At 39.1% G+C, this 13205-nt stretch overlaps 1 protein-coding gene across 4 annotated transcripts; it reads right to left on the minus strand.

Moving 5' to 3' along the window:
• On the minus strand, positions 1 to 10679 carry LOC139149438 (protein dispatched homolog 1-like). 4 transcript variants are annotated; one of them, XM_070721208.1, is made up of 8 exons: positions 9178 to 10677; positions 7738 to 7845; positions 6720 to 6845; positions 4966 to 5206; positions 3691 to 3815; positions 2355 to 2441; positions 1353 to 1523; positions 1 to 650 (listed from the first exon to the last, which is right to left on the minus strand). In XM_070721208.1, exons 1-8 carry the CDS (start codon positions 10609 to 10611, stop codon positions 189 to 191), a joined length of 2754 nt encoding a protein of 917 aa, XP_070577309.1. In that variant the 5' UTR covers positions 10612 to 10677; the 3' UTR covers positions 1 to 188. The 4 variants fall into 4 exon arrangements, with proteins under 4 accessions (XP_070577309.1, XP_070577308.1, XP_070577310.1 ...); XM_070721207.1 differs by having other exon boundaries at positions 7738 to 7962; positions 9178 to 10676; XM_070721209.1 differs by lacking the exon at positions 7738 to 7845 and having other exon boundaries at positions 9178 to 10678.
• Positions 10680 to 13205: the final 2526 nt, after the last annotated feature.

A 13205-nucleotide genomic window follows, 5' to 3' on the forward strand; every position in this document is an offset into this window, starting at 1 on the left:
ATTATTATTATTATTATTATTATTATTATTATTATTATAATTTTAAAGGTTAAATCTAAGGTGTACGGTGGTTTTTGGTGAATGGTTTTGTCACAAAGTCGATGTAAACACGGCTATAAATAGTTATCTTCGCTATGTCAGTTGTTCTGCTCTGTGTACCGCTCAACATGATGGTTCTCATTAGTATCTTATTTAGGGTGGTTCAAGGGATTCCCTGTGATTGGTGGAACCCATGCTTTGCCTCGACCATGGAAACCCTTGCCTTCGCATTGATCGCAGTTAACGTCCATTTCCTTCCTTCCGATTAACCTGTGGTAAATGACAACGAGAGATCCAGTACGTCCCTGCGGTCCCATTATGCCCAGCATCGTGGTGAACAAACCGAGGGAAAAGAGCATTGAGAAGCTAATTGCACAAAAAATAAATACACCAAACTGCATAAAAAAGACAATTTTTGCGAACAGCATGAACACGGATGCTCCTATGGTGGTTGCTGCTCCAGATATCACAGAGACACCAACGCTTTCTAGCGTATCTTGTAATCTGCCGAGGCGATCTTCCTTGGTTGAACAATGGTAAGCCTTCGCCAGATGCACCACGTAGTCAACCACCAAACCTACGGTCATTGACAGGTTACCCGACTCCAGTACCTGCGGAAAACGGAGCGATGAAGACCTTTGGAAAAAGCTAAGGTGGAGTTGCACTTAACCGACAGAGTTTTTTCAAAAGGGTATTTCTCATAAAGATGACAAGGAAACCCCTTCATACTATATATTTTCAAAAAGCAGAGAATATGAAGTATGGTAGCAATAGTTTACTCGAGGGATGAAGGGTAGAAAACCTTAATTTTGGTATAAATGATAAAAAACTAAACACGTTAAATAAGAAAAGTTGTATTCAAGAAGATATTAACCCAATTTAGCAAGCTTCACTGAAAAACGGCCCCGGAAAGGGGAAATTTGGCGACACGGGAGCTAAGCAGTAGGACGCAGTCTGATGGCGTCTAGCAGGTGGCACCGAGGTAAAAGATATGTAGGTTTATATGTGATGACCACAGGGTGATTTTACAAGTCATAATTATTGATAAGATGTATAAAATCATATCTTGATCACACACACACACACACACACACACACACACACACACACACACACATACATACATATATATATATAATCATATTTTGACTTTTATGAAGCCTTTTTACACATTTTAAAGCAAGATATCAATTAAATACTTCAGGAACTGTGTTATTATATATATATATATTATATATAATATATATATATATATATATATATATATATATATATATATATAAAATTGATTTTGAGATTTTATCAAAACTTACTCCATATTTCCAACCTGCGATAGGAATAGAGCCAATGACACAGACAGTTGTCAGTCCGATAGATATAGTTGCCATGACACCAGTGATGATGTTTTGTGTTGCTATGACAAGAAGAGGGAGTGCGATGGCGATGCCAATGGCGACACTTCTCTTAGCCGAATCGGCCAGGTTCTGCGTTGTGAAAAATACAACAATATCTCACAATGTTTCATGAAGTGAGGAATACATATTCCAGGAGATCGGTGTTACGGCCACCTTGTCAGCAGAACGCGTGATGAAAAATTGAATCGCAGATATCTCCATGTAAACATTTACGGCTGTTTATGGACGATGAACCACCATGAAGAGATATGTATTACTTAAATGTCATTAATTTGAGACAACCTTACGAGTACTATTGGTTGGAATTGAAAGAGTCGTGGAAAAAGGTTATGGTTTTGTACCATCTCTACCTGCCAGACCTACGACTGCAAGCAGTCTAATTATTTCTTAATCAGGCAGCGTGTTTAACATCCGTAGAAATAGGAAACATTTTCTGTTTGTAAATAAACCACGACAATAAAGCCGTACGACCAATATCCCTAGGCATTACAATGTTAAGAAGTTCCATGGCAATAAGACGACGCCACCCTGCAGGTTAAACTATTTAGGCAACGGCAGCCAAGAAAGCTACACCCATAACATATCACGGTGACGGGAATTTCACTTCAGAAAAATATGCATATCGTCAAAGTACGAAATATTCTGTAGGTTAAGCGGCTAATTTATGCTTTTCGCGAACTCTTCCTTGTCAAATCAAACAAATTCGGTACACAGAATTGTGTTCAAGAACGATTCAGAGTTAAACTATAACGGACAGTGCAATGGGAAATGTGTTGCAACGTGACTCCCTTTATGTCAGCTGTCTTGCTTTGACGTCAAAACGACAACTTGGAGCAATGTGTGGCTTGATTCGTTGCTGAAAAGAAGGACATTTAATAGCATTGAGGATTGCCATATTACCTTTCGAATTTTGAAACTGTGCCACAAGTTATACTCGTCACATGTACACTGGAATGCATTGGCCACTGAGGGAGGCATTTTCGCCATCTACACAGGAAAAAGAAATTGAAAATATCTGTTATTATCACGGGGTATGTTCACAATGTTCTCGCCTTCTTTTTCAAGAAATAAAACCACAATAGACCCACGAGCAAGATATTTTCCAGGGTTTATTGTACAATGGGATATTTTCCAGGGTTTATTGTACAATGGGATATTTTCCAGGGTTTATTGTACAATGGGGCTATGCCTATGCAAAGCGTATCAATTTCCTAAAGCAGTCGTTGGACCATCAGTCCCTGGAACAAAATGTCATTCCTCTTTTCTTTTCTTTTTTTTTTTTTTTTTGGGGGGGGGGGTAAAGCTACTGAGGCGGTAAGCGAATAATAAGTTTTAAGAAATCATAACCCTTATATAATGACAATGAATGTAAAATAATATGTATCATTAGTAAGAAGCAAACAATAATGATATTATTATTTTCCATGAATACATCATACCCAGAGATAATGTCTACAAACTGTATACTTATAGTTGTTATGTAAACACACTTTTCAGAACAGAACAATTCTGATTATAAAAAACATACAAATCAAAAGTACTGAAAGCGTACAAGTATACAGCTGCTTTTCCCTTACTTCCTGAAGGCTTGGTCTAATGTTTTAGATTTTTTTTCTTGAGTCCGTGTTTTAGCCCATTTACCGGTCAACCCAAAATGGAAACAGTATGCTTCAAATGATATAGCTATAAGTCATCTCCGTGGGACATTATTATAGAGTTCATAATTACTGAGGAAGAAGCTTGAAATATTTATAATTTGCAGCTATTTTAGGCGATTTAAAGACAAAAGTCCAAACCGGCGATTCTGAGGAACAATAGTATTTATCTTGTCTAGCATTAGCGTCTATCCTGTCGTCAGACACAGACTTTCACTAATCGCTTTCTTCATACAACAAGTTCTGTTCTAACCTACACGTAGGTATGACTTACATGTAAATGCTTTTTCGTCAACTTCTCTTTCAGTGCATCTCTTGAGATGCCGGTGAGATAACTAAGGCTTCAAATTCATACATACAACAATGAGGAAAATAGCGTCCAAAATACAGCGGCCTATTCTCCCACATGTAATTTCATTTTCAGAACATAAAGGTGTAACTTTACTCGGGCATCCGATAACCACATTTGCCATATATCTATAGCATTCTCATGATTCCGATAACAAATCGAGGGGCACAACAAAAGAAAAACAAACTGTACTGTCATGATAAGAACCTGCTATAATACTAATTTACATTACCTCCACTTGCATAAAATCTTCCCAAGCATCGATTATTTCAAGGCCTCTTTTGAGAGAAACGTGTTTGTCATACAATGACGTCTTCACTTTGATGGCGGCGTACTTCAGACGAGTACCGTACACGTCTGAGTAGAATAGACAAAACAGATGTAAACTTCAGCCGCCGTGAGCTGTCATCGACAGGGTCTATTTAACTATAGTGGACACTCAAATCTCGCGAACAGGCACTGGGCGCAGTTTTCAAACTATCTCTGAAGCGGCGTTAGGGGAGCTATCATTATGTTTTGCCGGGGGCGGGGGGGAGTCCCGAGGAATCGGGGGGAGGGTTACTCAAAAAATTGGAAGCTAGAGGGTTGCTCAAAATGTGGAGAGGAAGAGGTGACTACCAATTTATTTGGAAAATGTACTGAAGCATTTAGTTATGGTACAGAGATAATAGAACAATGAAAATCTCTATCGATTAAAAATTTTACAATTTTAAATAAAACGGCACAATTTGATATATGTGTATACAAAGTGCTTTGACCAGAGGTTGAAGGAATGCTGGGTCATTAAGGAATGCTCGCAGCTGATACTATTATTAGTGCAAAGGATCTATAAGATAACACTGAACTGATGTGAATTCACCCTTTATTACCACAGAAATATTATATTTTAATCGAATTCAGTTCAATAAACATTTTGACATTTAACCATACCCATCCAAATTAAACAATAGCATATGGTTGAATACTGGTTATAGGGTAAGCTTTTAAAACAACATTTTGTCGTGACTTTGAATTTCATTTTGTTGTTTTCACCTTTATCAACCGTCATGAGGCAACTGATAATAATCTAGCATGGTTAAACAGGACTTGAAATGTGTTTACTATTGCAGTATATCTAAATTATACAAACACATGTATCGATACTGAACTTTTCCAAGTTGGAGAGGGGGGAGTCGGTCAAAATTTCTGTGTCAGAGAAGGGGTTACTCAAATTCATCATGGGTGGCTGGGGGGCGGGGGATAGGTTACGCGAAATTTCCTCATGCAATTCCTCCGGCCCCCAAATCATAAATAACGACAGCTACATAAGTGATGGTAGTTATCAAATGGCAATACAGAGTATGATTCAAAAATTTGTAAAATCTTGCCAAATGACGCAGGAACTCGGTTATGTATCTAGTGAGATGATCAAAACAAAATTACTTTCATTGTCTTTTGCCGACATAAACGACAGAAACAAGAATCGAGTGGTTTCGAATTGCATTATTTGGGCTATGCGCTTGCTTACCCGTATCGGTCACAATAGGTGACGTGTCTCTATTATCAATTTCTTCTCCTATCAGGTCACCGAAGCCCCCGCTATCAGAATTTGGCATCCCGGTATACCCCATCGTCAGCCAGAATCCGATACCTGTCTCGAAGTAGCGGTAGAACGTGTCGTGTGGCCCAGCTATGTCGAAAACACCAGGGTTGGCCCCCATCAAACCACGCATTTTGATCTCGTTTAAGGGCATGCTGATGCCCAAGTTCTGAAAACAAACAAATATTACTATTTCTAGCTTTACTATTAAGTCTCCTTTCACCATCTACTCATCAGAGTTTCATAGCAATACGGCCGTCGATAACTAAAACACGATTCGAGTCATTTTATGAATGATTTTAAGGCTAGATAACTGTGTCTTATACAAATTTTTACGACTCTTCGCCTGAAATCAAGGTGCGCGCCTGTGAAGGGAACGTTAAAGGTATACTGTCACCTGTTCCAATGTTGCCACAGTTACCATGGAAAGAGAAAATCTGACCAATAACAGATTTTCAGCGGGTTGCCGCTTTTTAAAAACAGCGCCCTCATATGGGCATTTTGAATACCAAGGAACGCCTCTTCGATCATACATGGGGATATTTAGATTACAGGTGACTGTATACCTTTAACGGATACGTCATCAGTTTCTGTGCACGTTCTCATCATTCTATGATATGGTCACACTTTCTTTCCCCGTTCAGCATTAGGATTGAAAGACTAAACTTTTGCTTAAACCTTAAAGGTATACAGTCACCTGTAATCTAAATATGCCCATATATGGTCAAAGGGGTGTTGCTTGCTATTCAAAGTGCCCTTGTGAGGGCGCTGTTTTTAAAAAGCGGCCACCCGCTTACAATCTGTGATTGGTTAGATTTTCTGTTTCCATGGTAACTGTGGCAAAATTGGAACAGGTAACAGTACACCTTTAGGTAAGAATAGTTTAAATCATTACCCTTCGAAGAATTAATAACAGGGGTCACAGTGCAAAATTTAGTACTAGAGAAACAAACTACCAGCTATTTACGTACCTACACTCGAAATTCAAAATTGCTGTCAAGAAAATGTTAACTCTATGAAGGAAAATTATATATTTGATTTTCACAAAAATAAGCCTGTGAAAACTTTATTTACGCCAACATATGTGTAATTAGAGATCTGGTACCTGTTACTTTTGTTTTTAAGGTTTTTGTAGCATGTGTCAGTTTCCAGGTGTACTAACCATCGCGTGAAATACCCAGGGCTCCATTTGTCAATATACACTGACTGTATATGTACATCATGCATTTTTAGCGTTGACGATCAAATTCAACTGAAAACAGTATCATTGCGTGTCACATACTGAAAGTTTTTAACAATGATGTCGAAAGGAGACCAAGAATCTGTGATCGGTACATAAACAAAAATATACTAAATATACTAAAAAAGATGGCAAAAGATAAAGTTTCTGTAGCTTGAACATTAAGAAAAAAAATATTGAAATATCGTTTTTCCTTGCAATGGTGCGTGTGGTGGGGGGGGTATGTAACTATCAAACTATTATCACATTCTAGAGGGTCATCATATGTGTTGAATGGTTAGGGGTTCACTAAATTTTGACGGTGGCACCAGAAGATTTTGCCTGTCAAACCCGGTCGTAAAAACTGAACGGTCCCCCTAAACTCTCTACTTTCTCTCTCAAAATGGTTATAAACTGCGCTGTGAGTACATAGTGTATATTACAACAGGGATGTCAGTCTCACCTCATAGAAACTATTCATATTGTCAATAAAGCACTTGACGTCTAGCTCTCCGGTCACGACGTCACGTTGAATGTACAAATCTCGGTTCTCTTCGTCGCTTATATTTCGAAGTCTCTGGCAAAATTCCTGAAAATTGAACGTTTGACACGTGAAATTGAATCCTCACCCCATGAAGTGAGTCTGAAATTAATGTTCTGTCGAACGGTTGACCAGATGGTCGTCTCACCATGTTAATATAAAACCCCTTTAGCCGTATCTTTTACATACTTACCAAAGCACTTTAGTAGAAATATTTAGTACTCATAATGAGCGGTATAGTTCATTTTTGGACACATTTGTAAGTTCAAAGACTTATTTCAATCATAGTATCACATTAAAATCTTATAATCACGTTGAAATTATCTTGTTAAGGTCGCATGAAGATTTATTCTATGAAACTTCCACACGGGTGATAAACTTTGAAACTGGTCATTTACAGAAACTTTCTCATGATACATACCATGCTTATCCAATAAAGGGTTTGAAGTCTGCCACTGAAAGCTTGTCTGAAATGTCATGGGCATGTACCTCATTTTGGATAAATGATATCGTTTAGAGAATCACTAGGTCTAGTTACATACTCGAACAAGGTTGATGATTATATGTGGTATAAGTGGCAGGGTAAGCTTTCTACCGCGCACAATCTTCACAATGTTTTTAGTATAATCTTCTTCTTAGACGTCTAATACACTCCAATTTTTCGAATTGAGAGGCCATAACGTGTCATATTCTTTACTTGACTAATGAAATGTCATAGAGAACGATACTTGGGGAACTTCTGAGCTAGTTAACCGTGCTCAGGAGATTCGTCATTGGGAACAAATATCTTACAATACAATGAACAAGGTCAAGCACGTAATCGAGCTATGTTTCGGATTCTTCATTCAGCTCAATTGTACGCTCGTGGGACATGTTACATCAATCTTTTAGCAAAGCCATAAAAATGAAAAAAAAAAGTAGCTTGCGATAGAAGACGCACCAGAAGTGCCTTTTGACTCGGCGGAGGATTAAGGTCAAAGCTGTTGTCCCAAGCCGTATCCCCTGTACATCTGTGGTCTGTAGGGTGACATCGACTAAGATCTTGGTTCTGAAGACCCCAAACAATGAATACATGGTGAGTTTCGTCATATGGACTTGGCATAAAGGCCGAAGTAGCTTTGTCACGGTAGATCACAAAATTAGTGCCTTCCTTGAACACTTGCATCTGGGGGAGGAGAGAGAGAGAGAGAGAGAGAGAGAGAGAGAGAGAGAGAGAGAGAGAGAGAGAGAGAGAGACTGTAAACTATGTGACATAGTTTATCGTGACGTAACGACAAGTCTCGCAGATATAAAGAATGCTCGATACAGTTTTACTAATATCGAACTTAAAAATGTATTTCTCATGAATACGTTTTTCTCGTCGGTCGCTTCAAGCGCAGAGAAAAGTGACAGTATTGTTAATTCAAAATTATCTAGCTGCAAAGTAAAAATGAAACGAATACAGCACAAAAATTTAGAAAAGGTGGTTATTTGCACCAAGGGATTACAATTCACCATAGAATGCTCATTAACTCACGACATTATGTACGAGGAAGAGAAGACAACCCTATTGATCTCCCGCAAGTTGTACCATATTTAATCGTAGAAATCTTTCAGAACACACTGGCCGAGAGGAAGCAAGTGCTTGTTTTTTCAGAGTAACTATGGGAACCTGCGAGACGTCGCAGTGATGTTCAGAATGTGGGAGTCGGGAGCAAATTATTATCTTCGCCTTATCACGGTCGACATGTCGTAAAACTGTTCCAGCAATCCTCAAATATATACGTTACAGTAACCCTGTAATAAAACTTTGAAGGCTAGGTAGAAATGAATATTAGTTCAACGGGGCCTATTGACCACGATTTATCAATTTTATTTTTGACCACAAATGATCCAAAATCAATGTCTACCACACTGAAGATAGTGATTTTTTTCTCCTATACTATGAAAATACTGCAGGTCGAATGCGCCTTGAGCTCAGGTGTTCGGACTTTCCAACTTTTCTCGTAATTCTTTTTAGTCTACATCTTGCGGGGGTTTATTTTGAAGCTCATGGAGTAAATAACATTGATATTTGTGAAAATAAAAAAATTATTTTTCCTTATAGTTAACATAGGGATGACGGTAATTTTGAATTGAAAGAGTCCGTAAATGACAAATGACTAAACATTGTTTAGTCAATTGTCTGGTACCAAAATTTGCATTGTGACCCCCGATTTTTATGATTCTTGATTTTGAAAGAGGAGGGTTGTAAATTGGCTTCAGGGAAGATTTGAGCAAAAACCTTAGTCTCTCATTTTTAAAGTGCAGAATACGTCAACGGAATACGTGATCTGTCACGTGGTCACCATTGCACAAGCTGCAACAAAATCATGATAAAACATTATATGAAACACCTTACCGGTCCTTTATGAGTTTCAAGAGTGGCGGCAAAGTAAGTAAATACTGTTAACACGGCGACGAATACAGCAATAATACACCATTTGCAAATTTTGTGTGTGACGAATTTAAAGTATGGCCCCATAAAGAACCGAACTATGGCGTTCTTCTTTATCACAGGTCTGTCCAGTGCATCGGAGCTTTCCGAAAGGTGTTGCCTACACGGTCGACAGCAGCACCATGTACAGTCATGCCAGAAATTGTGATGGATTACGACAACGGATGGCAGGAACATGATGACGTCTAAGTAGTTGATTATGACGAGAGTGCCGCTGAAGATGCCGAAAGTCTTCGTTCCGAGAAGGGGAGAAGCGCCAGTGACGAAGAAGGCTGCCGCCGTAGTGAGAGAGGTGACCAGCATTGTCATCGAGGCTCGGCGGTAGGTGTCGGAGAGTCGATACTCGAGTCCGGGGTAGTCCTCAAAGGCTGTGGCTCTCCAGGTGTCCATGAACACAAACACGTCATCGGCGCCAATGCCCAGGACGATGAAGATGGCGAGAACGTGAAGGATGCCAAAGAGACGGAAATCCAAGACGTATCTGTAGAACAAATTTGCTCCGAAGAAAGAGGCCGTGATGGCAATAACAGAAAACCCAGCGATCCAGAGCGACTGTGTCTGAATCCAAACGAAAATGAATATGAATACGAAACTGCCTGTGACGAGTATCAAATCCTTCAGCACCTGGTCGTTGATCGCCTTTACGGCGATTGGTTCACTGAAGTAATAGATACTAAACCCTTTGTAGCCATCCTCAAAAAATCTCTTCAAGTGGGAGTAGTAAGTCGATGTTATGTAGTTTGTCAGGTTCGCATTCATCTCATCGTCATCTGAGATCCCCTCAAGAGGTAGTCCAAACGGTATGACGGACCGGGTGATGGTCGATGACGCGACATCAGTGACGCTGTCAATGTTAGCGTCCCTTCCGAGGTGAGCGTGCAAGATGCCCATCAGCAGTGGTATATTGTTTGCGGTGTCTAGCACTCTGGCAATATTGTCGAAGTTAGGGTCATTGAAGACGGGGCTGATCGGAACGAACGATCCATCGAAGAATCGAATGATAGATCTTGGTTTGACACAGTTGCCGGTGATATCAAGCTGGCAGTAGTCTTCGTAGCCAGGCTTACTGATCAAGTCGTCCTCTAACTCTTTGATGGCCTGCAAACTTTCCCGGCTCAGCACGTTGCCGCCCGGTTTTTCGTAGACGAGGTAGATCGGGTGACGGCGGTCAGCTCGCGTGTCACCCTTGCCGGACAGATCTTGGAAGCTGTGCTCGTACCTTGTGAAATTTGCGTCACGAGCCTGCCACGCCAGACCTCGTAGGAACTGGTCGTCGTCCGCAAGTGCCATAGGCACCACGTCGAAAACCGTTGGGAATACGTTCTGGCCCGACATCATTAGCGCCGCGGTCAACACAGGTAGGAATAGATTGCAGCATAACGTGAAGGCTGAAAATTAAAGCAAAATGAAACAAGAATTGTATAAGAATATGTAATACTGCCCCCTCCCCCCTATCTGAAAATAGGTAAATATGTTTTGCCGTGCTACATCGGAAGGAAGGTTACAAGTGATCGAAATTACTGGTAAGAATCGACAATGTTTTCATTTATTTAATATCGATGACTTCTCTGTCTTTGAAATCATGCGCAAAGCATGCAAAGTATTCACTCGTCCTGTTCTTGATGTAGCGAAAGCCTAAATTATAAAGTAAAATCTTAGGTATAGATAAACGAGAGAGAGAGAGAGAGAGAGAGAGAGAGAGAGAGAGAGAGAGAGAGAGAGAGAGAGAGAGAGAGAGAGAGAGAGAGAGAGAGAGACAGAGAGAGAGACAGACAGACAGACAGACAGACAGACAGAGATGCATGAATAATTTTGTTATTATTTATAACGCTTTGCTTTTGGCATCGAGCACTGTAATTTCCCACAACAACATATATGTATATATATATATATATATATATATATATATATATATATATATATATATATATATGTGTATGTGTATGTGTGTGTGTGTGTGTGTGTTGTGTGTGTGTGTGTATGCCCTAGTCATGAATTTTGTTTAAATTTGTCCATCAGAGAACATCAAGACCATCTTAGAATATGATTTGATGACGGCTTAGATATGACAAATACTTTGGAAAATGTTGCATTTGGGTATCCATGTCAACAGTGATCTAACAAAGCAAACTTAGTCTTATGCATATGTCGTACCATATATGTGCAAACTTTGATCGATATCGGTCGATGCCTGCCCGAATAACGGATTCAGGCATTTTGAATCCTCAAATTTTGAATTCTCAAAATATGGTGACAAATAATCGGACCCTCAATATGTTAGAGTTCTGTGTTGGTCAAATGCTTTTAAGGTATCATTTAGAAGCTCATGAATAAACTAAAGCTTTTCTACTGCTAATTTTTATAAAAATCAAATATTTAATTTTTGTCTTTACAGATTTAATATTTTCTTTGCGGCCATTTTGAATTTCGAGTATCAATAAATATTGGGTAACTTGTTTCTTTGGTACCAAAGTTTGAATGGTGACCTCCGATTTTTATTCTTGATTTTGAAAGACAATGGTTCAAAATTTGCTTCAGGAAAGTTTTAAAAAGCTACCTAACAAAAAATAAAACAAATGACCACGTCACTGAAAATCTATGTGGCATGCATGCATATGTGCGTCCACGGTCACTCCACAGTGACCATGACCGTGACCGTGGTGCATCATTATGAACGTTGCTCAATTCAAGTTTGAATAAATTTGGTTCGTGATATTCCCCAGCAATAACTTGAAAAATTACATTGAAAAACCGCAAAGTCTGACAGCGGCCTCTGTTACGTAGAGCGGAAACTCCTTTCTTCCAGCAAGACTTTTTTCCTGTACATTTGATAAGGATTGATAACATTTTGACAATTCTGAATAACCAAATGACGATATGTAAATTAGCTCCCTTCATTACTGGCTTTGGTATTGGTGATTGGATGGACCATTTTATCTTTACTTCATATCGATTGTAAATGTGAAGCCACACTCTTAAAGAATACCTTATAAACTAATGTTTCGACGATGCCGATACTATATGACATGACAGATGCAACACTGGGCTGACATAAAGACACGTAAAGATATTGGAGAAGCTACATTTTAGATTGAGAGCTTGTCTCTTAGAAATAAAGTCTGTGTAAACTTTAAAAGGACTTATGTCTATGTGTGTCAGTATTTTGAATATCTCAAGTTGGAAGCAAGTACTTTTGCGCAAGCAAAACAAGCGTTCCCCAAGTAAGGAAAATAAGGCTACTTGCTTTTTTCCATACGTCATACCATATTGGATCACAGCATAAATTATATTGATTTGCTGTTAGGTAGGTTTTTGTAACAAAGTTTGTAAAACAATCGTATCAAAGTAGCCGTCTAGCAGCCACTTCGGATCATTTTGCTAAAAAAATTTACTGTACTACATATGCATGTCAACGTATATTGCGATGCTAACTTTGCGGCATGTCTACGCGATGGCTCCGGAGATGACCAAAAAAAACCCTGAAACAATGTAGGCACCTGGTGGAAATATTAGATCGTATTACGGAAACATACATGGCACAAGAGTGCATCTTATCATGGAAATTCTCTTCCATTGTTTTCAACAGACAACTTAATCACTTTCGATAACTTCATAATGTTGCTGGAGGACGTCACCAAAACCTGAACTCTTTTAACCTTACACCTCACTGCCAGATTTCATTTCAATTCATCCAACAGTCATTCTTAAGATGTCGAACGAACAGAAAGACAAAGGAAAGCATTCACAAGAACGACCATACCCCTGTATGGCGAAGTTAGTTTTAGCAATTCTCCACTAGTAGTGAAAATATTTTTCTGTCGAAAGAGGCCTCCTCTGAAATATGTCGTTACAGGACAAAGCACACAGTCCCCAGTGACAACTTACCCTATAGGCATAAAAATACCGTATGATTATAAAATTTAATGTATCTC

Source organism: Ptychodera flava, chromosome 14 (assembly GCF_041260155.1).
Source record: "Ptychodera flava strain L36383 chromosome 14, AS_Pfla_20210202, whole genome shotgun sequence".
NCBI classification, from domain to species: Eukaryota; Metazoa; Hemichordata; class Enteropneusta; family Ptychoderidae; genus Ptychodera; species Ptychodera flava.

What these genes read in the sequence shown, in the direction of transcription:
- LOC139149438 (XM_070721207.1), bottom strand. Translation starts at nt 10,611, where the DNA reads ATGATGTCGGGCCAGAACGTATTCCCAACGGTTTTCGACGTGGTGCCT. An exon ending in CGAGTCAAAAGGCACTTCTG is followed by an intron (nt 6,846 to 7,737) that starts GTGCGTCTTCTA and finishes TTCAATTTTCAG; the next exon opens with GAATTTTGCCAGAGACTTCG. An exon ending in TCGCAGGTTGGAAATATGGA is followed by an intron (nt 651 to 1,352) that starts GTAAGTTTTGAT and finishes CGTTTTCCGCAG; the next exon opens with GTACTGGAGTCGGGTAACCT.